The 26,579-nt window shown below is 39.4% G+C and overlaps 2 protein-coding genes across 2 annotated transcripts; both read right to left on the bottom strand.

The window, feature by feature from the left end:
* Positions 1 to 1,552: 1,552 nt before the first annotated feature.
* Positions 1,553 to 8,041, bottom strand: LOC144997525 (glycine dehydrogenase (decarboxylating) A, mitochondrial-like). Its single transcript, XM_078957424.1, has 15 exons — positions 6,669 to 8,041; positions 6,328 to 6,573; positions 6,053 to 6,130; positions 5,882 to 5,982; positions 5,588 to 5,783; positions 5,312 to 5,437; positions 4,673 to 4,858; positions 4,470 to 4,583; positions 4,245 to 4,397; positions 3,987 to 4,175; positions 3,260 to 3,337; positions 3,060 to 3,185; positions 2,859 to 2,957; positions 2,645 to 2,762; positions 1,553 to 1,763 (listed from the first exon to the last, which is right to left on the bottom strand). The coding sequence occupies exons 1-15, from the start codon at positions 7,872 to 7,874 to the stop codon at positions 1,672 to 1,674; spliced, it is 3,108 nt and encodes a 1,035-aa protein (XP_078813550.1). The 5' UTR covers positions 7,875 to 8,041; the 3' UTR covers positions 1,553 to 1,671.
* A 5,448-nt stretch (positions 8,042 to 13,489) lies between these two features.
* On the bottom strand, positions 13,490 to 26,266 carry LOC144997289 (uncharacterized). Its single transcript, XM_078957154.1, has 3 exons — positions 25,927 to 26,266; positions 17,394 to 18,601; positions 13,490 to 13,638 (listed from the first exon to the last, which is right to left on the bottom strand). Exons 2-3 carry the CDS (start codon positions 18,598 to 18,600, stop codon positions 13,604 to 13,606), a joined length of 1,242 nt encoding a protein of 413 aa, XP_078813280.1. The 5' UTR covers position 18,601; positions 25,927 to 26,266; the 3' UTR covers positions 13,490 to 13,603.
* Positions 26,267 to 26,579: the final 313 nt, after the last annotated feature.

Genomic DNA, 26,579 nt, shown 5'->3' with positions numbered 1-26,579 from the left:
TCTTTATATTTCATTGTTTTAAATAGTACAATATATTTACTTCAAGGACTCACAACTACACAATGTATAAACGCCTACACTAAATAAATATATACAAATTCACACTCCCCCATCAGTTGATGTAAGTGGTTCACATATGCTTAAATTGTTCCGAAAATCTAAATATAACTGTGTAGGCAGTCATTTAGTAAATATGTCAACAAAATGGTGAGCAGATGGAACATGTAACATGCGAACCCGCCCAATAAAAATGTGTTCCCTAATAAAATGTAAATCTATTTCAACATGTTTGTTCATTGGTGCTAAACTGGTTTAGAAGATAGGTACATAACACTCACATTATCACAAAACACAACAGGGGAACAAGCAAGAGGGCAAGACAATTGAAGAGGAAGATTACGAAGCCAAGCTTATTAAACAACATTGGCTACCCTTACTACTCAGCTTCGACATTAGACCGACACATGACATGTTGACGTTTTGATGGCCAAGAAACAAGATTATGAGAGAGAGAGAGAGAGAGAGAGAATGTGTGTGTGTAAGAGAGAGAGAGAGAGAAGTGGGACCTACTGCATATTAAAATATATTTTTTTTGTTAAAAGTTTTGAAGCCATAGTAACCATCCGCGAGTTTTTTTTTTTAAATTAAAGACGAAGCTTCAGATGTTGTGAAACCACAGTGACCATTTATGAAGTTTTGTTATTATTACATCTCGATGCCTTATAGCTTAATTGTAACCCTTGACCTTTTGTATTAATAGTAAAATATGTCTTAACAAAAACTAAATTTTAGAATGTACCCAAAAGAGTTTCTGAGTTTATAGTGGGTGTGGATAACTAATTATCACCCAAAAGTTTTCACATCATATATCATGTCAATATAATATTATAACACCAAATTGAGGAAATAGGCAACTAGTTATAACACTCTATGTCATCATTTATTTTTTCATTTGTTAAATAATTATAAAAAACAAATATAAACTAATAAAACATGTTATTTTAATAATAATAATAGTAATAATAACAATAATAATGATTAAAAAAAGATTATAGAAGTGCAGGGTCCAAATTGTTATTTTTTTTTTTTTGAAAACCAGATTTATAGGACAAGTTTGGCTAAGGATTAAACTCATAAAAATGTGGATATTAAGGGGCCAAAACTGCCCAAACCGAAAACTTCTTCGGTGTTACCTTGTGCGCGCATACAGGGGAGGGTAACTCAACATTTTTGGACCTTCAACATGCAAAAACTCCCGTTGCCCTTCGTTACTGTGACCACGGCCAATAACGTAACGCACAAAAACAAGAGGCTGGGGCGGTGTGGTGGTGTTACCACGCCGTTTTTCCAGTGCCATGTCACAAAAATGGAAGTGAGCGTTGCCCACACCGTTCAGTCTTAAACATCTCAACTGTTGGAATCTAGTCATTGTTGGGTATCTATTTTGTTAGCTTCCGTGGCCGAATTACACAATATCATTATGTTGTGTGTTTCTTAATACGTTTATATTTTATTGGCCTTAAGAAACCATCATAGACCATGAATATACGAATGATATGGAAAGTGGCATATGTAATAGTGGGATAAATATGGAATTTTTTGTATATACAACCTATAGAACAAAGAAGGTAATAATTTAAAGCCAATTTGTTTTGGAAGAAAGAAGATTGCCTAAGCAGTGGCTGCAGCCTTCTCTTCCTCCTCGTGTGGTGGCTGAAGGGTGCAAATGAGGTTCCGATCACCATACACATTATCTACACGGCCTGTTACCATAAAACCAATATCCATTATCCATTATTGGTAAATAATGAAACACAGCCAAAAAAAAAAAAAAAAAAAAAACTCCTTTTCAGAAGGATATGTTGGTCCCACATAGACGGAAATGAAATAAATTTCTTACTTTATACGTAAAGTTTTTACTTCATTAATGGGCCAAGTCCTTTAATTGGGATTGGTGTTGTGGATTTGCACGAATTATATATTAATTCAGCACCAAAATTAATCTTTTAGTTTAGGTGTTTAGGGCTAAAGCAAGAAATAACAATCTACTTTCAGGTATTCTTTCTTATATCATCCTACTATCACTTCTTCCACTTACAACAATGAACTTCATAAAAATCTACTGATGAAAGCAATTTTGAAACTTTTATTGCTATAATTGAGTAGATTTTTCTAAGTACAATGTCTATGAAAAAAAAAAAGTTTGTTGTACAAAGCTATAATTGGGTTGATATTCAAATTACAAAAACCTTACTATGAAAAAAAAAATAGAAATTAATATATAAATGAAAACAAGATGCTATAATAAACAATAAGTGAAAGCATATTGTTATTTCTTGCATTTAGGGGGTGTTTGGATAGGAAAAAAAGAGGTGCTTATTGCTTATTCCCACAATAAGCTAATTTAAGTGTTTGGATAAAATCCAGCTTATTAGGCTAAATAAGCTAATTTTAATAAGCATTCCTCCCCATGCTTATTGCTTATTGCTTATTCCCACCACAAATAAGCTATAAGCAATAAGCTAAAAATCTAATCCAAACACCCCCTTAGTACTTTATTTTGATTCTAATTAATTCGGTTTTTATTTATAGATGTATGTTTTGATATTTTAGTGTTAGTATAAGAGAGAGGAGAGAGACATACATGTAGTTGGCCAGAACTTGGCAGCACGAAGCCAAGGAGCAGGGAAGGCTGCATATTCGCGAGAGTAGGGTTTTGTCCACTTGTCCGCCATCAACACTTGGAGGGGATGAGGGGCTCCCTATCAATCCAATCACATTTTTATTTCAATATCAATTTAATACTAATTTCTTATCAGTGTTAAAATTCAAAATTAAAATCAGGATAAAATAAATACCTTGATAACATTGTTGTTGATATCAGCTTTTCCTTTCTCGATTTCTGCTATTTCCTCTCTAATAGAGATTAAAGCATCACAAAACCTGTCCAACTCTGCCTGCACTTTCACAATATAAATATGTTACTGTTACTACCAAAAAAAAAAAGTGATATAGATAAGTTAATGGAAGAAAAAAAAAAGACACGAATATGAATATACCTTGCTTTCACTTTCGGTAGGTTCAATCATTAGCGTCCCAGGAACTGGCCATGACATTGTTGGACCATGAAATCCATAATCTATCAAACGTTTTGCAACATCTTCTGGCTCTATTCCTGCTGTTGTCTAAATTATCAAACACAAAAGAGTTACACTTGTGATAATATTTTTTTTCTAGAATTTAACAAGTTAGTTGTTACCTTTAAGGGTCTCAAATCAACAATAAATTCATGGGCAACAGTCCCATTAACACCACGGAAAAGAATCGGGTAGTGACTCTGAAAATAATCCAAAAGGAAAACCATTTAGTTTCACATGTAGCAGTCATAATAACATTAATGCATCACATCCCATCACAGCTCATATGTTTCATGAGAGTACTACAATAACAAATTTTTTATTATTTTGGTACAAAGCATTACAAACTCGTTTTTGGCTTGCGGATAGTCCACCCATGCTTAGGATGGGTGAATGTTGCACCCCTTTACCAGGTCAAAAAGGATTAAATGCAAGAAATACCAATGTACTTTTGTTGATTTCTTTATTATACAATCCTACTTTGATTGCTTCCTACAAATTGGAAAATCTATCCAACTATAGCTATGTCATCCAAAAATAATGCAACTTTCACTGCTGTAATTGGGTAGATATTTTACAGTGCAATGTTTTAATAAGAAAAAGCCCAATAGTAACGTCATCCAACAATCAAATATTTCTTTACTATAGCATCCAACAATCAAATATTTCTTCCTATTAAAATATTATACATTAAAAAATCTACCCAATTACAGTAACGTCATCCAAATACAAATCAATTTCCCCAGCTATAATTTTAAAGTACAACGTATTTATTATTAATAAGAGAAAAAACGAAAGCACAAGGATTTAATTAGAAGAAACAAAAAATGGAAGTATTAGAAAAGAAACCTCAAGACGCTTTGCCATGTAGTTTGCATTCAAGATGGCTATCTTTGATGCATCTGTAAGTCCCTGAGATCCCATCATGGCAATATATGTGTATGATATGGGCAAGATAAGTGCCGAACCCCAAGGTGCTGCAGAAATGGTGCCAAGCGGCTCAGCCTTTTCAGGGGCTGGCAACCCTCCTGTTGCCACCTAAGCAACCACAATCTTCATTCATAACTATTATTTATTATGAAAAAAAAAAAAGAATTGAAAATTTACCACAGGGTGGGAAGGCAAGTAGGGTGCCAAGTGTTTCTTGACTCCAATGGGACCCATTCCTGGACCACCTCCCCCATGTGGAATGCAAAATGTCTTGTGAAGGTTTAGATGACAAACATCAGCACCGATCCACCCAGGACTCGTCAGCCCAACCTGCAACACAAAAACAAAACCATCATATGAATTTTTAAATATTTGCGTAATGAATACAAATTTCATCAATACCTGTGCGTTCATGTTTGCTCCATCCATGTAAACCTGACCTCCATTGTCATGAATAATTTTGCAAATTTCATCAATACCCTCTTCATAAACTCCATGGGTTGAAGGATACGTAACCTGAAATTGAAAATCGTTATTCCCGACATTTTTTTTAACTATTAATGAATGAATCTTCTTTTCTTTGAGAAAAAAATAAATAAACATACCATTAGTGCAGATAGTTTGTCCTTGTTTGCCTCAGCAGCCTTTCGTACCTCTTCAATATTGATGTTACCTTTAGCATCGGTTCCAACAGTAATGATTTTCATTCCACACATAGCAGCACTTGCTGGATTTGTTCCGTGTGCTGACACCGGAATGATGCATACATTGCGGTGATGATCACCTCTTGCCTACACAAGGGTAAAATCATCATTTACTCCCATTAAGACAGTTCATTCACATATGGGTGTTGTTTTTTGACTTAATGCAGAAAGAACAACAAAATGGAGGAAGTCAGGAAAATCATAACTTTTTACAAAGTTTTCCTCATTATATTTGGGTTTATTGTAAGAAATAGCAGCTAACTTAAATTTATTTAAATACTATAGCATTCATTTCTTCATCTAACATTGTAGTTTGAAAAACCCACCCAATAATAGCAATGTCATTCAAATGGGTATAATATATTTTCAATGTCTTTAGAAAAAAATTAAAGTAAGATGCTATAATAAACAAATAAATGAAAGTGAATTTAACCCTTTATTTTTGGCTTTCATTTCCCTAAGGGTGCTGTCAATCATCTTCCAAAAACAATTAAGCATCATTTATCCAGACATAATCTGCGAAAATATTTTGAATTATACCATGTGATATGCTCGGATAACCATCAGCCCAGCATACTCTCCAGCAGCCCCAGCATTTGGTTGCAAAGAAAATGAATCAAATCCAGTCACAGTACACAACATATCGCCCAAATTCTTGAACATTTCCTGAAAATACACAATTCTTAAAATACTAAATCATAAATTATTATATGCCCCATTTGTTACATACGACACAACAACACAGATGGCTCCATATCCTCATTTTCAGGAAAAAACACAACCATGCTGAGAAAAAAAAAAAAAAATCATGATTACTTGATATCCTTGTGCTTGCTCGGTAGGTGCAAAGGGATGCATATCTGCAAAGGCAGGCCATGTCACAGGCATCATCTCTGTAGTTGCATTAAGCTTCATTGTACAAGACCCCAATGGAATCATACTGTGGCACAATGAAAGATCCTTCGACTGCAATTTACTGATGTATCTCAGTAGCTCATGTTCTGTGTGAAAACTAGTTAACCCAAAAACAAAATGTCAAAAATGTCAGATATCATATGGGTTAAAACCCGTAAACTTGTTAAGCTAAAAAAAAGTAAGAAAGAAACATACGAGTTAAAAATTGGATGTGTCATAAATGGAGTTTTCCTTACAAGCCCAGAAGGGATGACATCCTCAACTTCTGGTGCCAGAGATGCAGCAGTGAATGTCACCTACAATCAATCAACAACAATCTTTATAACCCGTTTTCCAGTAGAAACAGATGAACACAATAATACTCACCGGTTTCCCCGATGCAAACACTTTAAACAAGGTATCAACATCCTCAATAGTGGTTGTTTCATCAAACGAGACAGTGATCTGAGAGCAACAAGATTACAATTAACTTCACAAATAAACTCATGTTTGCTAACATTCATGAGTTAAGATCACACATCCTAGGTCCATATTATTTATACCTTCTAATTTTGTTCCATGATAACAAAAATGGAACAAAATTAAAAAGCACATGGAAGTAAGACGTACAAAAGACAAGTTAATCGACACTGAAAACATACAGTGTTTTTATCGACAATCCGAAGATTCATCTTGTTTTTGTAAGCTTCTTGAGCTATTGCATTTGAATCGGCACATTTGATCTTCACAGTGTCAAAAAAGGGAAGACCCTGGACCTCCACTGTCCCAAGTTTCTTCAGTCCAGCAGCAAATGTTGAAGCAAGTCCATGGGCCCGTTGTGCAATGGTCTTTAGGCCTTCAGGTCCATGATAAATACTGTACATAGCAGCCATGTTCGCAAGCAATGCCTACATAATAACAATACAAAATGTCACCAATTCCAAAAAAAAAAAAAAAAAAAAAAAAAAAAAAAAAGGTTATAAGATTTTGGGAAAAATGATACCTGAGCCGTACAAATGTTGCTGGTAGCTTTATCCCTTCTGATATGTTGTTCTCTTGTCTGCATCGCCATACGTAAAGCAGGTTTTCCAGTGGAATCAACACTGACACCTATAATTCTTCCGGGCATCATCCTCTTGTACTCTTGTGATGTTGCAAGAAACGCTGCATGAGGACCTCCATAACCCATGGGAACTCCAAATCTTTGAGCAGAACCCACCACAATATCAACTCCAAATTCACCAGGAGGTTTCAAGATAGTCAAAGCCAACAAATCGCTAGCCATGACGACCTTCACACCATTAGCGTGCGCGTTCTTCACAAATTCGCTGTAATCTAATAACTCACCTTCGGTGCCGGGATACTGAACCAGAACTCCACAAACGTCACCAGAAGAGTAATCGAAATCTTTCAGATCCGATGTCACCACTTTAAGATCGAAACCATCTGCTCTGGTTTTACAGATGTCGATTGTTTGTGGGTGGCAATTGCTTGCGATGATGAATGTTTTCTTCTTATTCTTCTGGATGTTGTTGCACATCGCCATGGCTTCTGCAGCTGCGGTTCCTTCATCGAGTAATGAAGCGTTTGACATGGGTAAACCAGTAAGATCCGTTACCATGGTTTGGAAATTGAGCAGGGATTCGAGCCTTCCCTGCGCAATTTCAGCCTGGTAGGGAGTGTATTGGGTGTACCAACCAGGGTTTTCCATAATGTTCCTCAAAATCACAGGAGGAACAGATGTGTTGTAATACCCCATTCCAATAAATGACTTATAAACCCTGTTTTTGGAAGCTAATTCTTGCATATGTGCAATCATTTGGGATTCGGTTAAGCCTTCATCGAATTTGGGGAATTTCATTGAATTAAGGCGGATCGATTTAGGTACAGTGGCGTCAATGAGTGAATCGAGACTCGAGAAGCCAACAAATTCGGCCATTTTGGTTTGTTCTGCTGGGGTGGCGGAGTTATGGCGGCGTGCGAAAGTGTCACTGGGTTTCAGAGCTTCGACGGATATGGATCGAGTTTGAGAAACAAACCCATGAAAGTTTCTTTCTGATCTAACATTTCTGTCACGAGAAAGGTATGGAGATAACGAGGAAACATACCTCGAAGATGAATACAACGCAGGGGATGGTGAATTTTGCTTGGTTTGTGAAACCAGGCGCTTGAGAATGGCTTTGTTTGCTAGCCTGCGTGCACGCTCCATTGTGTGTGTATGGTGAATTCGAATTGAACTTGAATGGATCAAGCTCAAATGAACAACACCCACTTCAAGAGAAGTGGATTATAAAAAGAGGAAGAGCTTCAATGCTCTCTGTTTCTATGTTCGTTTTTTAGTATTTCATGAGTAGTAGTGGGTTGGTGATAAGGGGTTGTTATTGACCTCATACGCACATATTTATATTTATATTTCTGTGGACTAGGTAAGAGAAATTATGTTTTTGATCCCTTAGCTATACATTTATTGCCGTATTTCGTTTATTATTTTGAGTAAATGAATTTTATATCTATGCTAGTATATTATTTATTATATATGGTAACAGAGGATGATACTTAATGATTATCCATTGCAAAATGTTTATAGTTAATTACTAGCCTTGGTAAACTGCAGAGAACAAAGAAAACACCAAATTATCACAAAGTAATTTCTGTCTTCGAAAAGTATATTTTTGTGACACATGAAGTTGGAAGCAAGTCTTCAATACGCTTATTATGAAACTCCTAAAGAAGTTGATACCATTTGCATAAAAGAAGGATTCAATAGTATTTGGTTTATGGAAATTATGAATAGCAATGTTTTATATGGTATTTTTATTTTATAAGAATAGATAGATAGAATAAAATTTATTAACTAATTATGCATCCAAAAATATTATTTATAATTTTGTAGGTTGAAGTGTCTCTTTATTTTGAACAAAAGTGGAATAAGTTGTTGAGGACACACTGAATGAGTGATCAACATGTGCCAATTAGTTCGGCCGAGTTACGATAAAAATACTCTAATTACTATTAATTAATGTAGATCTAATTGGATGAATCCACCTTCAAATGTCTCCTTCAACCAAGTCCGACAACCAAACTTGAAAAGGTAAATCATAATTACCAAGAACAAGAAAGATGATTTTTTTAAAATCAAGTCCGACAACCAAACTTGAAAAGGTAAATCATAATTACCAAGAACAAGAAAGATGATTTTTTTAAACTAATTCTTATTAATGGCTATTATTTGTTTATCGTCAGCAAAATAACAAAATAACAAGAATTTCTTAAAATATAAAAACAAATGTTGGAAACATAAACAACATTTCATTTAGAAACTTTCTTCAAATATAGGATAGTAAATGCTTGGTTTAGATCTTCTATTCTAATAATAAATATTAAAATTTTAAGATACAAATTTTTATATGTTATTTTATGTTTATGTTTATTGTATTTTTAAATGGAAAGTGATATTTCCACTTGATAAATTGATTAATCCACTTGAAATGTATACGTTTGTTGATTAATCGTTTTATGAATAAAATTATAAGTGAAATAATGATAAAACATAGATGAAGGACCGAATGTGGTTGAAAATGATATTGAAGAGCAGAATATAGAGATAGGTGAATAATGCAGGGACCCACATAGTATATTCCCTTGGTGGGTATTAAATTATTAATATATTAATTATTATCAAATATTTGGTGAAAATCATGGGTTGGGTATCAAAAAGTTTGGTGGCGGTGGTGGGTGAGTGCGTATGTTAAGGGAGACTGCGCACAACAACTTGAAGAAAATGACGAAATTGAGACACTTGTCGGTGATGTTAAGATTTTGTGTGGCCTGCCATATGAGTTAGTCTATAGTAGGGTGTCAATCGGGTAAATTTTTCGGGTTTCGGGCAATTCGGGTAATTCATGTTAAAAAATTTACCCGTTATCCTACCCAAACTAAATTCGGGTTTGGGTAATTCGGGTAGTGGGTCGGGTAAGGGTAATTCGGGTATTACCTGATTTTTTTTTTTTTTAAATGGGACCTAAAAATAAATTTAATGAAATAAGTATTTGTGCTCAAATTTTGAGCATTGAGATTTTTTACTCAATAATATTTGAGATATAAACTATTCGTTTAACGATTTAATCAAATCTAATAAGATGTTAAAAAACAAATACTTAAAAGAAATAATAACAACCAAAGTCAATCATTTAAATTACTTGATATCAATGTATGTGCATATATTTTGCATTTACCAAAAAAACTTACATCGTCAATCCAGAAAACATAGAAATCCATTACATATTACGAAAATAATAACATTCAGGTTCCAAAAGACATTCATAAATATATCCGTCTTCTTGCACCTACTCGTTCTTTTTACACATTCACTACTTCATCTTGCTCAATTCTATATAAAAAAAAGTCAAATAACGTTATTATTAAAAGGAAAATATATTAAATTTACAATAATTAAAATAATGAACGATAAACAATTACCTTTGTCAATTTGTTGATTTTCTTCCCAATCTTTTTCATAATCAATTGTGTCACTTATGCTACCCCGAATCCAGTCTTGTGTACAAATTAAACTTTCAACAATCTTAGGAGTCAAAGAACTCCTAAACGGATCCAACACCCTCCTACTAGTGCTAAAAACGGATTCCAAAGCCACGGTTGAGACGCGAATGGCAAACACATCTCTAGCCATCAATGATAGAACCAGGAATCTTGGACTATTCACTTTCCACCAATCTAGAATACTAAACATTTATGAGTCGTCTTCAACACTTTCTTGCAAATACTTTTCTAACTCCCCAATTGATTCAACTATGTTCGTCTTCATTCTTTCTCTTAGTTTATTTCTTAATGGGGGATTAGGTGCCATAAAATCCGAGTTTTGGCGTTTCCCTAGTATCGATGATGAAGTGGTAGACTCGGCAGTACTTGAAGTAGAACTTGGAGAATGAATTCTAATATAATCATTATATAATTCATACATAGAATCCATGATATATTTCTTTTTGGCCTCCACCCCCTTTTCTCCATAACGATCCTCAAGTAGTATAACCAAATACTTTACTTTGTTCCTCGGATCAAGAATCAAAGCAAAGTAGAGCAATAAATTCATTTTTTCTATTTCGCCAAAATACTTATCAAACTTTATTTTCATGGCCAATGCAATATCACAAAGACTAGAATCGGAAATAGCATCATCCAAGAGCGTACGAATGGAATATATATCTTCAATGCATGTGTTTGATGTCACATAAAGTGTCCCGGAAATCCTCAAAGTAACATCATGAAAAGGTTTTAAAAAATGACATACATTCCTAACCCTTTCCCAATCGCTTGATGAAGGTATCGACAAACCCGCCTTTTCAATTTCTTACCGAAAATCAAATTCTTCAAGATCATATCTCTCAAAAGTTTTTTCGTATGCTTGGGCAATTTCCAACATATGGTAAGTAGAGTTCCATCTTGTTGGCACATCTCTCTTCAAGTGTTTTGTTATACCGGGATTAGCAACCTTAGCAAACTCGATAAACTTATGAATTCTAGAATGCGATTGCCTAATCCATTTAACTGCCCATCGAACTATCTCCACCGCCTTATCAACTTTTTTTATGCCATCTTGCACCAGTAAATTTAAAATGTGGGTAATACATCGAATGTGCATCCATTTCCCATTTAGAAGACACTTGTTGGAGTTTTGAAAACTTTTTTTCAAGAAGTCAATTGTCACATCATTCGCACTTGCATTGTCAACAGAAATTGTGAAAACGTTTTATACTTCCCACTCCGTTAAACATTTCTCAACCATTTTCCCAATATCAACCCCACGGTGACTCTCTTGAGAAGAAAAACACAACACTTTTTTTTTAATTTCCATTCGTTATCAATAAAGTGAGCGGTGAGACACATATAACATGACTGTTGTTTAGAAGTCCACGTATCGGTAGTCAAACATATTCTACCAACATTTTTTTTAATAAAGTCACGAATTTTTTCTTTTTCCTCTACAGACAATTGGTAGACATCCGTTGTACTTGTACTTCTACATGGAACTTTAAACAATGGTTGATTAACACTATTGTAATACCTAAAGCCTGCACCTTCTACAAAGCTAAAAGGAAGTTCGTCAACTACCAACATGTGGGCTAGAGCTTTCTGACTCTCCTTTTGATCAAATTTCCAAGCCGACAATTTGTTTTCATCACCATATTGGAAAGTTAGTTGTTTTTGCCCACCGTTAAGTGTAGCCAAGTAAACTTTACATTTATTTAAATGATAACCTAGATTTTTGGTCCCATAACTACCCGATTCACACTTATAATTCCCACCACCACAATGCTTACATTTGCATCTTTGAACACCGTTTTCGTCCTTATATCTTTCAAATTCATTCCAAAATTTCAATCTTGGGTTGAATTCTTTAGTTTTTTTCTCTTTTTCTTGTGGAACTTGATCATTTGTTGGGTTGTCAACTTCAATCGTCTCGTCTTCCACTTCAATATAGTCATCCGTTTTTGACATCTAAGATAAGAAAAAAAAAACAGAAAAACTGTTAAGAAACATAAATAAATAAATAAAACAACAGGAAAAAAAACATAAAAAATAACAAAATATTTCAATGAAAACGATAAATTGTCTCTAGAATTAGAAATGGCAAAGGTTATTATTGTTGTGGTGGGGAGACCATGCAACTGTTGCCCATATAGGTATGGGTCTTGAGTGGGCAGAATTGTCCTTTCTTTCTTTCCCCACATTTCTACTCAAAATACTATTCATTTATCCTCCAAATATACCCTAATAAATAGTTGTCAAATATTTCATTATTTTTTTTCTAAATTAACGATAATTTTTCTTCTATATGCAACTCAAAAAATTGTTTTCTTGTCTGCAAAAGGGTTATACTTACCACTTTACCAGCAACCCCGCCTGATCGACATTAAGCATACAATAGTTCATGCATGAATGACATAAGGGCCTAACTAGTGCACAAATTTCATTTCTCAATATTTACATAGTTTATTAACCAAAACAAGATCATTTTATATATTATTATGTATCTAGACATAATAATATATAAAAAAGAATATTGTCAAGAAAAAAGAATGTCAGAGTTTATGATTTAGTAATGAAGAAGTTCATCAAAAAGCTTGAAGCTGGAGTTCGTGAAATCTCTTCTATCTCCATTCATCCTGGTGGTATGTTTCAAATTCTATCCCTTGTTTATTGTTCTTTATCAATAATTTTTAATGAAAACTATATTATTGTTTTTATGCAGGTGATAATGTTATTGTGGGAAGTAAAGATGGAAAGTTATGTTGGTTTGACATGGATCTTTCTTCAAAACCTTACAAAGTTCTCAGATATGTTTTTCATTAATACATACCATGATTGATATCCATGAATCTAACATTACCATATGATTTTTTCAAATGTGTTCAGATCTCACAATAAAGACATAATAAATGTGGCTTTCCATCGCAACTACCCTTTGTTTGCATCTTGTTCAGATGATTCCACAACATACGTTTTCCATGGCATGGTCTATTCAGATCTGAATCAGAATCCTCTTATTGTTCCTTTGGAGATATATGCCCTCTTTTTATAGTGCTTCCTTAAATTTCCCACAAGTTGGGTAAATTACACCATTGGTGGATATGTTTTCTTCTAACTTATCAATATGTCCACAAAATAAATTTAAACCTTTTTCATCACCCAACGCAACGCAAAGTTCAAAAGAGTATCATCAGATTTGGAAAACAAATATAACCGAATGAAAGCTTGTAACGACCCAAAATTTAAGAACAAAAATTTCTTTTAATAATTCACTACTCAAGGTAAAATCATCATTTCCAAAACATAATATGAGTATAAGTTTTCAAAACACATGTTTATTATCAGAGTAAACATTCCCAGACTGTCTAATCTATGGTGTGTGCCATGCGATCACCCCGAGCTCCTCCCTCCGCTACCGGAAGTACCTGAAACCAAAACTGAAAATCGTAAGCACGAAGTTTAGTGAGTTCCCCACCCTACCACATACCACGCATAACCACATATTGCACATACTGGGCCACGCCCGCTACCTTGGGCCTCGCCCGCTACAACGGCCCCACCGCTCCAGGCCCCGCCTGGCTTCGAGCCCCGCTCGGGTACAGATCTGTTTTACATAGGCCTCGCCTGTCACAGGGCCTCGCCCACCAACAAATAATAACACATAAACATTTCACAACACATAACTAACACATGCAACTGGTTCTGTCCTAAGGCCTCGCCTATCCTGGGCCTCGCCCATGTCCTGCTACTGATGAGTCATGGAACCCCGTCCACGCTACTAATGGTAGTGAGGTACGGGCCTAGCCCACTCTCACTCCTGTTCTAGTTTGGGCCTCGCCCCTGTTCTGCTACTAATGAGATATGAAACCCCATCCACACTCTGCTATTGGTGAGATACGGGACCTCGCCCACACTCACCTCCCTACCAGGCACATACATGTATCACACAGACAACAAGTATAATCTATATAAACGAATCCTTGGGCACCTGCCCGCTATTACTGGACCTCGTCTTGAATATCATACTAGCATACCGTGCCCAGGGCTAACCCCCGGGTCTTCTACTCATAACTACATGGGCCACCATTATGGCCTTAGACCCATTCACACAAAGGGAAACTCACCTGCACTGGCTGAACTTGCTGATGATTTCACTAGCTGCTGCCCGACAACTCCCGGAACTCCTGCTCCCCTTGCTCCCCGAACTACCAATATCAATGCAACACTGAGTCTAACTGTCCCCCGAAAGACAACCAAGTAAACCCTGGTCCAAGTCAAAGTCCTGGTCAAGGTCAACCTTCCAGGTTAACCCTACTCGCCAAGTCACCCTACTGACTCACTGAGTTCATAATGTTCAGATTCCTTCCATTCGCGACTCGACTCGCCGAGTCAGTCCATGACTCGCCGAGTCAGTCCATGACTCGCCGAGTCTACCGATTTATGAGTCCAGACCTGTCCAACTCACTGAGTCTCCACCCGACTCACTGATTCGAGTCTCAACTCGAAGGGTTTGGGGTTTCGTAACCTGACTCGCCGAGTCCAAGAATAGACTCACCGAGTACAAGGCAATCTTCATACGACTCGACGAGTTGTTCATCCCACTCGTCGAGTTTCTCCACAACTTCATGCTACTCGCCGAGTCCACTCAAAGGACTCGCCGAGTCCCTTCAGATCTCCTTACATGCAGAGGACATTTGAGTCATGCATGAACTCCAAACTGTAGATCCACCCTTCCCAAGCCTTTTCCCCATGTAAAGTTGCAAACTTTACGTGTAGAGAAGGAGATCTAGGCAAAATATGCTATAAACTAGGGCTTAAGGCAAAAAGGCTCCATGATCCACTCAAGGGCTGATACTTTACGGAATTCTAGACCAAAATAAGCATGGATCTGAGGTAGCAACCTCAGATCTGAACCTCTAGCTCAATGGTTACTCTTAAGCCAAGAATGCCCAAAACACACACAAAGATCTAGGTGCAAATGAGGGGAGATAGCAACTTGTTACCTCCAAGATGAGCACCACTGAAGTAGATCTCAGATCTACACCTCCTCCTTGAAGCAACCTACTTGCCCTTCAAGTTCCTTTCCCCAAAGTTCCTTCCTCCAAGCTTTAACTCTCAAAATGATGGAAGCTCTCACGAAATCAAGGGTGCACTGGCTCTCTAGGGTGATATGGGGGCTGAGAGAGGGACATAACACCCTTTAAATAGGATACAACTCCCGAGATTAGGGTTTTCCTCATTCAGACAAGACTCGCCGAGTCACCTTGGCCGACTCGCCGAGTCGGTCGCTTACTCCTCGACTCGGATCCCGCTCGGACTCGCCGAGTCCCTCCTTGGACTCGCTAAGTCTACCCTTAAATTAGGGCTTTTCATTCCTTTCTTGGCCTTCGAAACTTTGGGTGTTACAACTCTCCCCCACTTAAACTAAACTTCGTCCTCGAAGTTTACTATACTCCATTGCCTGCGATCTGCCTCCAATACCTCACCATTCGTTCTAACACCAGCTGCCTAACTTTGTTGGCCCTCCACTCAGTCATTCAGACTAACATCAATCCTTACCGATAATGATCTCGGGTGCACCCTGACCCTGAACGTCCTGGAAACACGACTTACTCAATCGACAATCTTTCTGGTACTCTCCGGGTACTGCAACATAGGGGTTCACCCCTTCTTTCCTTGCGCGATTTCCTTGCCTTCCCGAGGCAACGCTCCATAACCATCTATCTCATCTGCCACCGTGAAGACCCTGTCTTCCCCCAATCTATTACTCCCGCTACTCAGTACGGGTCATCATTGCCAGTATCCACTTGGCGTTCTTTCTACTACCATTTGGTGTCGAGCAACCCTCGACCGACTAACTGAATTCTACCATACTCTACATCCCCGCACCACTACTGACTAGAAATTCTGCTATTCCTTATCTGGCTTCCGGATGAACTGAGACCATCCTAGTCCTTACCAACCTATCAATATCTGGATTACCGACTCTCACCGATTGCTGACCCAACACAACCACTAGTCGCTCCCAACGACATTCGAAAAAACTCCCGCCACCTATACTTCTCAATCTATTCTACCAAGCTGGCACTACAATATTCTAGGATCCTCGACCCCCCTATCTAGACACTAAGATCCTTACCAGGTCCCACCTGCACTGCTAAAACTCACGGGCCTCGCCCACGGGTTTCACCCAACCATACTACTGAGCAACCCTGCTCTCAGGTCTCACCTATACTGCTATCCTCATACGGGCCTCGCCTACGGGTCTCACCCGAGTATATCCTAGAGCGGCCTCTTCCAAGGTCTCATCCCTCAAGGGCTATACAGGCAACTCCTTACCATTCTCATCCATTCCCATTCCCGATCCCTATCTGAATGCTAGGAGATAAGGGCCTCCCCTCGATTCCGCCAACGAAGCTACTACGGAATGCTACGGCTGCCCCGTAGTCTTACATCACTTCCACCACTGACTGCTGCTGAAGAAAACCGAGGCTCTCCCGCCACTCTTCCATGCTCTACATGCTGCTTCTGCCACTGACTGCTAACACGAAAACATCTCCCGCTATTTGACCTCAAGATCTCCATTCCGACTCACACGAGCCCTACAGGCGACCCTTCAACCTGAATCCGAACCACATACTCACCATTACCCTTTACACGCACAGATTGATGGGGAGTTTCTCAAACTCCCAACCCTGAACTACTCAATCCGTCAAATGCTGAACTACCTCCTTTCCTTCTCAGAAATCACATACTCGATCTGGATTTGCGTGCTCTTACCCTTATACACTCAGAGGATTCTCCCCCACTTTGATCCTGCTTACATCTCGATGCTCGATGAAGAGAAATCCCAATCCTTGCTACCATAATCAATCCGCTGAGGAATCCCAAGCTTACCATAGCTAAGGGTCTAACCTGACCATTCTAAAACTTATACGGCTCCGAACTAGCGAGACATAGCGAGTCTCTCCAAGGCATGCTACAGATACTGCACCCTAAGTAACCTTCTTCGATACAACCCATCCCTTAATTACTAACCAATATCCAAGGTATGCAGATGGCATATAACTCGATCATAGACAATCCGCTCAAAAATAAAATACTCATACAGATAATGATGTAGAACCATAACAATATAATCATGCACAAAATAAAAGAACTGAAAACGGAAGTCGCATACCTGAAACGTCCGGCGCTGCTCGCGTCTCCAAAGTAGCCATCTGAAAAGCCCTGCCTCCAACTGCAGGCGCCTCCGCACAGCCCTGACGGCCGTCTGTGATCCTCAAAGTTGCAGGGGCAGGTGTCATCACCCATCCTGCTGAAAGCAAACTGGGGCACTGGGCCTTCTTGTGGCCCCGTTGATTGTAGTGAAAACATATCAAGTCTGATCCCTGGGTGGTGGTAACAGTACAATCTCTGCTAAAATGACCAGTCCGACCGCACCTGAAACAGCCAGACTCACCACCACTACCACTCCTGCACGCGCCCCCGTGCGTTCTGCCACAGCTTCCGCATCGACTGCGGTCCTGATAATCCCTCGATCTCGACTCCGATACCTTGGGCCTTTTGCCCGAACTTGCGGCTACCTGAACCTCATCCAACTTCCTCTTCCGGATCTGCTCCAAATCGATTTCCCTCTCCCTGGCCCGAGAAATCATATCTTCCAGCGTCTTACAACCGGACCTGCTCACGAACTCCCTGATGGCATCTCTCAATATCTCGTGATATCGTGCCTTCTTCATCTCCTCATCCACGACATACTGCGGAACAAGAAGGGCTCTCTCCCTGAACTTGGCGGTGATCTCCGCCACAGTCTCAGTAGTCTGCGTCAAATCCTGAAACTCCGGGGCCAACTGCTGCACCTCAATAATCGGCGAAAACTCCGCTCTGAACCTAGCTGAGAAATCACTCCAAGTCATCGCGTCCAACGCGGCGTCATCACCGAAAGCATGACCAATCTCTTCCCACCAATCCCTCGCTCTGTGTTTTAGAAGACAGGAAGCGAGTCTGACCTTGTCCTCCTCAGGACACCGGCTCGTACGAAATGCGTTGGCAACATCAGCCAACCATCTGCTGCTAGCGATGGGGTCCCTAGCCCCATGATAATCTGGTGCCCCGCAAGCCCTGAACTCCCGAAATGTCAAGGTACGCGCTCCCAGCAAGGCCATCATCTCAGTACGGAAGGCTCCCAGCCTCTCATCCAAAATCTCCAATATACCCTCCTTGACCGTGCCAAAGATCACAGGAGTCTGAGCTAGAATACTGCGCGTCACCTCGGCTGATATCAACTCTCTCATCCGCTCCTCGAGCTGCTCGGCCCCTAAACCCGAGCCCAATCCCCCTCCGGCGCCTGATCCGCCCGCTGGTCCCTCTTGCAATGTCACCATACTGAAACATATAACATATAACATAACCATTATCAGAATACTCCTCACTGCCGCGAGACCAAACATGCTCACTACCAGGTTCCCGGTCTTGTCTCGGCCTTCCCCGAATCGAGTACGGATCCTCTGCTTTCAGTAGTATGGTCCCATACTACCTTCCACATCTATCCGTACTTTCCTCAAGAACTGCTTTGACTCCACCAAGTCCCTTTTCTACTACTACTGCTCCCAGCACTACCTCATCCTAGGCTTACCCTAGGGAAACCTTTGACTCAACTCAAACCAGTCCTCAACTGCTGAAGGCCTCCTTGCAATGCCAGTTAGCTATTACCTGGATACCATCACATGTGACGAGGCTCAGATAATCCTTCAAGTAAAAGACTCGTTCCTACAACGGTTGGACTCAAACAAGAGCTGTGCAATAGGACCAAATCCAACACTCTGAGATTATTTAACCCTGATCACATGCGATGTGACATATCCACCTAATGGCTAACTCCCATCACTTAGAATCCCACAATGCACAAAGCAAGCAGCATTCAGACAAGGGAAAGCCTAACCATAACATACTCAAGCAATCATATCCACATAGCAAGAATCTTAACTAGCATGCAATACAACTCATAAACTCAGGCATAACCTAATCAGGCTATCCTACTACTGACTATTAAGCACTATCATGCAGATCAAAAACACATATAATAGGCACATAAGGCATCCTCCCTAGATCCTTAGTCCTAATCTAGCATGCTATTCTATTAACTGATAATCAAATCATAAACTCGTATGGGTATTTTGGGGTACTTACTTGAGCTCGGTTGATTGCATGCACTACACCTCTTTTCTTTTCAAAGTTCTTTTCTTTCTTAATTCTTTTTACTTTTCTAAAACCATTTTCTTTCTCAAAACTCTCTTTTTACAAAACTATCTTTTTGTTTTGAAAACTCTCATACCAAATCCTCGGTTTGAGTTCAGACACACACGAGAGCATGTCCAAATCCCTCAAACCAAGTATCTAATACCAACTTGTAACGACCCAAAATTTAAGACCAAAAATTTCTTTTAATAATTCACTACTCAAGGTAAAATCATCATTTCCAAAACATAATATGAGTATAAGTTTTCAAAACACATGTTTATTATCAGAGTAAACATTCCCAGGCTGTCTAATCTATGGTGTGTGCCATGCGATCACCCCGAGCTCCTCCCTCCGTTACCGGAAGTACCTGAAACCAAAACTGAAAAGAGCAAATTACACGAATGGTCCCTATGGTTTAGGGTAATTTGTACGTTTGATCCCTAACTAATTTTTTTAACTCGGAAGGTCCCTATAGTTTGTTTTTGTTACACGTTTGGTCCATGTCTTACCTAAAAAGATTATTTTGCCATTGATTTTTTAATTTATTTAAATAAACACACCCCGAACTCCATTCCCCTCACCTTACCTTACCTATCCTACCATTTTTTCCTATTTAAATAATAGTCTTTTTTGGTAAGATAGGGATCAAATGCGTAACAAAAACAAATAGTAGGGACCAAATGCGTAACAAAAACAAACATTAAGGACTTTTCGAGTTAAAAAAATTAGTTAGGGACCAAACACGTAAATTACCCCAAACATAGGGATCATTCATGTAATTTACTCAACTGAAAACCGTAAGCACGAAGCTTAGTGAGTTCCCCACCCTACCACATACCACGCATAACCACATATTGCACATACTAGGCCACACCCGCTACCTTGGGCCTCGCCCGCTACAACGACCCCGCCGCTCCAGGCCCCGCCTGGCTTCGAGCCCCGCTCGGGTACAGATCTGTTTTACTTAGGCCTCGCTTGTCATAGGGCCTCGCCCGCCAACAAATAATAACACATAAACATTTCACAATACATAACTAACACATGCAACTGGTTCTGTCCTAAGGCCTCGCCTATTCTGGGCGTCGCCCATGTCCTGCTACTGATGAGTCATGGAACCCCGTCCACGCTCCTAATGGTAGTGAGGTACGGGCCTAGCCCACTCTCACTCCTGTTCTAGTTTGGGCCTCGCCCTTGTTCTACTACTAATGAGATATGAAACCCCATCCACACTCTGCTATTGGTGAGATACGGGACCTCGCCCACACTCACCTCCCTACCAGGCACATACATGTATCACACAGACAACAAGTATAATCTATATAAACGAATCCTTGGGCACCCACCAGCTATTACTGGACCTCGTCCTGAATATCATACTAGCATACCGTGCCTAGGGCTAACCCCCGGGTCTTCTACTCATGACTACATGGGCCGGCATTGTGGCCTTAGACCCATTCACACAAAGGGAAACTCACGTGCACTGGCTGAACTTGCTGATGATTTCACTAGCTGCTGCCCGACAACTCCCGGAACTCCTGCTCCCCTTGCTCCCCGAACTACCAATATCAATGCAACATTGAGTCTAACTGTCCCCCGAAAGACAACCAAGTCAACCCTGGTCCAAGTCAAAGTCCTGGTCAAGGTCAACCTTCCAGGTTAACCCTGCTCGCCGAGTCACCCTACTGACTCGCCGAGTTCATAATGTTCAGATTCCTTCCATTCGCGACTCGACTCGCCGAGTCAGTCCATGACTCGCCGAGTCTACCGATTTATGAGTCCAGACCTATCCAACTCACTGAGTCTCCACCCGACTCACTGATTCGAGTCTCAACTCGAAGGGTTTGGGGTTTCGCAACCTGACTCGCCGAGTCCAAGAATAGACTCACCGAGTACAAGGCAATCTTCATACGACTCGACGAGTTGTTCATCCCACTCGTCGAGTTTCTCCACAACTTCATGCTACTCGCCGAGTCCACTCAAAGGACTCGCCGAGTCCCTTCAGATCTCCTTACATGCAGAGGACATTTGAGTCATGCATGAACTCCAAACTGTAGATCCACCCTTCCCAAGCCTTTTCCCCATGTAAAGTTGCAAACTTTACGTGTAGAGAAGGAGATCTAGGCAAAATATGCTATAAACTAGGGCTTAAGGCAAAAAGGCTCCATGATCCACTCAAGGGCTGATACTTTACGGAATTCTAGACCAAAATAAGCATGGATCTGAGGTAGCAACCTCAGATCTGAACCTCTAGCTCAATGGTTACTCTTAAGCCAAGAATGCCCAAAACACACACAAAGATCTAGGTGCAAATGAGGGGAGATAGCAACTTGTTACCTCCAAGATGAGCACCACTGAAGTAGATCTCAGATCTACACCTCCTCCTTGAAGCAACCTACTTGCCCTTCAAGTTCCTTTCCCCAAAGTTCCTTCCTCCAAGCTTTAACTCTCAAAATGATGGAAGCTCTCACGAAATCAAGGGTGCACTGGCTCTCTAGGGTGATATGGGGGCTGAGAGAGGGACATAACACCCTTTAAATAGGATACAACTCCCGAGATTAGGGTTTTCCTCATTCAGACCAGACTCGCCGAGTCACCTTGGCCGACTCACCGAGTCGGTCGCTTACTCCTCGACCCGGATCCCGCTCGGACTCGCCGAGTCCCTCCTTGGACTCGTCGAGTCTACCCTTAAATTAGGGTTTTTCCTTCCTTTCTTGGCCTTCGAAACTTTGGGTGTTACAAAGATAAAACAAATCGAGCGGGAATATTTTATATATCTCAATTTGGGTATCGCCATGCCAAGCATAATCAAGATTCAACATGAATCCCAACAAATTGTAAACTGTAAAATAAAAGCAATGCTTTTTCTTTTTCTTTAAATCGACATGAGCCTCATTCAAAGTTGCACTAGTTTGCTAATTTTCTATGTCAAAAAGAGAATCAATTGGTTGTTATTACTTACATATGATTTTGAAGTTCAAATCCGTGATTTTTTCTTGGAGTGGTGACGAGCTGAAGTCACGCTGCGACGAGCCGACGAAGACCTGATGACCGGCGAGGCGGCGGCTAGCCGATAACCACCTGATGACCGGTGAGGAGGTGGCGACGAACAGCTGAAGAAGATCGACGATTTGACGGTGACGAACGAAGAGGCAGACAAGGTTTTTTTTATGTAGAGAAAAAGAACGAGGTAAAATAAATTGGGTTGTGATTTGGGAATTGAGACGTTATATATATTTCGGGTAATTCGGGTATACCCGAAACCCAATACACTTACCTTTTACCCGACCTGAAAAAAAAATCGGGTTACCCAATTACCCGAAAAAATTAACCCGATACCCGAATTACCCGACCCGAATTACCCGATACCCGAAAAAATCGAGCAGGTAATTTGGGTAACGAGTATTTTCGACAGGGCTAGGTTACACGGTGTGGTGCGGTCCCAAACCGCGGTTCGCTGCCACCTAAGCATGGAACACCGCCCTCCGGGCGCGGTTTCCTGCGGCCAAGACCGCTGTGTGGTCCTTGAAGACCGTGAATTCCGATTGGTTGGTCAACTTTTTGACCGTTGAACGCAAGATTCGTGTAATTTTCTTCTTTTCTTTTCTTTTTTTTTTCTTTTGCTTTTTCTTTCCTATATATGTACACATATCAACTTAATTTTTTTTTTCACAACACAATCTCCTCTCTCTCAAAAAAAAAAAAATCTAAATCACCACTCTCCAAAAATGTCATCTTCTGAAGAATTTCAGACTATTTTTGATACCGTTATTGCGTGTGTTCAAATGGCGGAACAAAGATACAACGTTGTATGTAACAACGCAGCTGCAAGTTCTCAATAGAGAACACGAAGATATATTTACAGAAATTGTGAAGAAGCCAATCAACGTTTGGTGCAAGACTATTTTGTAGAGAATGCCACTTACCAAGGGTATTATTTTCGTAGGCGCTTTAGAATGCTCAAAGGTTTATTCGAACGTATAGTTGAAGATGTAACGAGGGAGTGCAATTTTTTCCAACAACGCTATGATGCTAGAGGTACACTCAGTTTCACTCCCTTACAAAAATGCACGGCTGCACTTCGTTAGTTAGCATATGGCATTCTGCCTGATGCGTTAGACGAAAGTTTTAGGATGTCTGCTAGGATAGCACGAGACAGTCTCCATTTTTTCTGCAAAACTGTGATTCAGTTTTATGGTCCAAAATATTTACGTAAGCCTACACGTAATGACATCCTGCAATTGCAAGTTCATCATGCTAGTGTGCATGGGTTTCTTGGAATGATAGGAAGCTTAGATTGTCTCCATTTGGCATGGGAAAATTATCCTACAACATATCATGGGCAATTTACCCGAGGTGATCATGGTCACCCAACGGTCATACTTGAAGCAGTTGCATCACAAGATATGTGGATTTGGCATGCTTTTGTTGGTTCTCCTGGTTCGATTAACGACATCAACGTTCTTAACCGTTCACCAATATTTAACAACATATACGATGGATCCGCACCAGATTCTTCTTTTCAAGTGCGTGGAACGCCATATAAGTATGATTATTATCCGGTCGATGGAATCTATCCTGAGTATGTTGTGTTTGTTAAATCGTTTTCAGCTCCACATGGTTCTAGACGAAAGAAATTCAAGAGAGCTCAAGAAAGAGCTAGGAAGGATGTTGAACGTGCTTTTGGAGCTCTGAAGAAACGGTGGTTCATACTGAAAAAACTAGCAGCTTATTTGGACGAGGAAAAACTTCAAGAAATCATTTATACAGGTATTATATTGCATAACATGATTATTGAAGACGAAGGAAGAACAATATGTGCATTTGACGAGGAAGAAATCATACCAGAGACACAACTAATAGAAATTGGTGGCGAAGAGTATATAAACAGGAGAGCAGAGATACGTTGCACTGAAACATTTCACAATCTTCGCAATAGCTTGGTGGAACACATTTACGGGGTTCAAAATATTAACCTTAATTTGGATCCACCGGATTCCCTGAAGACGAGTTATCGGATAACGACTTTATGTAGTTTTCTTTAGTTATTTTATTTATGTTTTTTAAGTTTCTAGGATTATTTAAATGTCATGTGTGTGGGTTTTTTTTTTTTTTTGTAACGCAATGTACTGTTTTTTTTAATTTTCAAGTAATGACGAATTATGTTTTTTTTTATTAAAATAGAAGTTATATTAAATTAAAATAGTTCAAAAAAAAAAGTTTTATTAAATTAAAATACTTTAAAAAAATAAAAAAAATAAAAGAAATGAAAAGTGTGGCACCACACCTTTGGTATGACAAGAAACCACACTTGAGTGGTAAAAAGTGACATGACGCTTATGTGGCGGAGGAGGGAGTGCGGTTTCGGTGGCACCACTCCCTCCAACCTTATTACTTAGGCTGGAGCGAGTGGTGCTACTAAAATTGTACTCCCTTCTATACCATGTAGATGTCAATTTGAAACCACAATATGGGAGTGTGAAAACAGTTCGGAGAGAGAGAAGAAAAAAAGAAAAGAATGAAGATGATTGGTTGAGAGAGAGAGAGAGAGAGAGAGAGAGAGAGAGCAAGTAAAAGAGGAGAGGGAGAGAGAGAGAGAGAGAGAGAGGGGAGTGCAGTAGGGGACTACCGTAGTGCGGCCTCCACCACACCCAAACCGCGGTGGAGGGGCGGTGTTCAAGCTGAGGTGGAGGGAGACTGCGGTCTCTACCGAACGCACTCACCTAAGTCTTATAAGTATTCTAGGTGTAAGACTCATGTATTATATGAGTTGAGTAAATTACACGATTTGTCCCTGGTGTAAGTGTTAAATTGCACGTTAATCTCTATTTTCTAATATTAACTCGGATCGTCCTTTATATCGTTAAAAGTTACACGTTTCGTCCCTGAGAGACATAAAACGACTATAATGCCCTTTTGGTTTCTTTTTCATTTATTTTTTCAGATTTCTAATTATTTTTAATTATTAGAAAAAATGTTTTATTTAAACTTGTGGGTCCACCCCCACATCCTTTTACCATTTCCATTTTCTGTCCTCTAAACCCCTAAACACGACCTGCATCTCCATCGGAAACAATCACCATCTCCGCCGGATACTGTCTGTCTCTCTTTATCACTAACAACTGATCTAGACCAGCCACACCATAAAACATCTCTCATATAACCCTTACCCTCACGACTCACTCCACCATCTTCGCCGCCAACTATCAGAGTAAATCACTCAAAACTTGAACCTTAAAATCAAAATTGAAATCATTCATAAGTGAGTCAGATTCAAGTAAATCATTATTGTTCAAGAACCTACAGCTCAAAAATGATCTCACTCATTACTAAAACCGAAAGCAGACATATTAAAACTGAAACTAAACCAGAAAACTGAAATCAAACTTACACTCAAAATGAAACCTAAATTCCAACTTGGGAACTCAAACTGTAAGCTGAAATGAAATAGAAAATTAAACCCAAAATCAAACCTGAAAATTAAACCCACAATCGAGACAGAGAGAGTGGGATGGGAAGGAGATACGCGGAGAAAGACGAAGGGAAGCAATTCTGGCGAAGCTGCCTCTCTTGACGGAGACGGTGGTCGAATATGATAGTGGTGGTGCTTTTATTCACCTGATACAACCCTAACATCTCCAATGGTGGTGGTGGTGGTGGTGGTTTTATTCACCTGTTACAGAAACTTTCGGGAAGAAGACGAGGTTTTAGAGGTTGGACATTTCCGACAGTGGAAGTTTGCTAGATTTCTGTAAGATTTTACGCTTAGATAACTGTGAGAACGGAGAAGAGAGGAAGGGGGAGAAGCTCCTGTTCGTTTGATTTTGATAGGGAAAGGTTGAGGAGGGTAAGGTAAAAAAGGTGTGGGCCCACTTTTATTTATTTTTTAATAAAAAAAACTCAAAATCAATAAACATTTAAAAAAATAAATGGAAAAGAAATATGAAAGGGCAATATAGTTATTTCAATCACGCTAGGGACGAAGCGTGAAACTTTTAACGACATAAAGGACGGTTTGAGTTAATTTTTAAAAATAGAGACTAAACGTGCAATTTAACACTTACATCAGAGACGAATCGTGTAATTTAGTCATGTGAGTTCATTTAAAAGAAAAATTAAATAAAAT

The sequence above is a fragment of the Lactuca saligna genome, chromosome 5 (assembly GCF_052625555.1).
Source record: "Lactuca saligna cultivar CGN05327 chromosome 5, ASM5262555v1, whole genome shotgun sequence".
Taxonomy (NCBI): Eukaryota; Viridiplantae; Streptophyta; class Magnoliopsida; order Asterales; family Asteraceae; genus Lactuca; species Lactuca saligna.
This window is presented reverse-complemented; position numbering and strand designations above follow the sequence as displayed.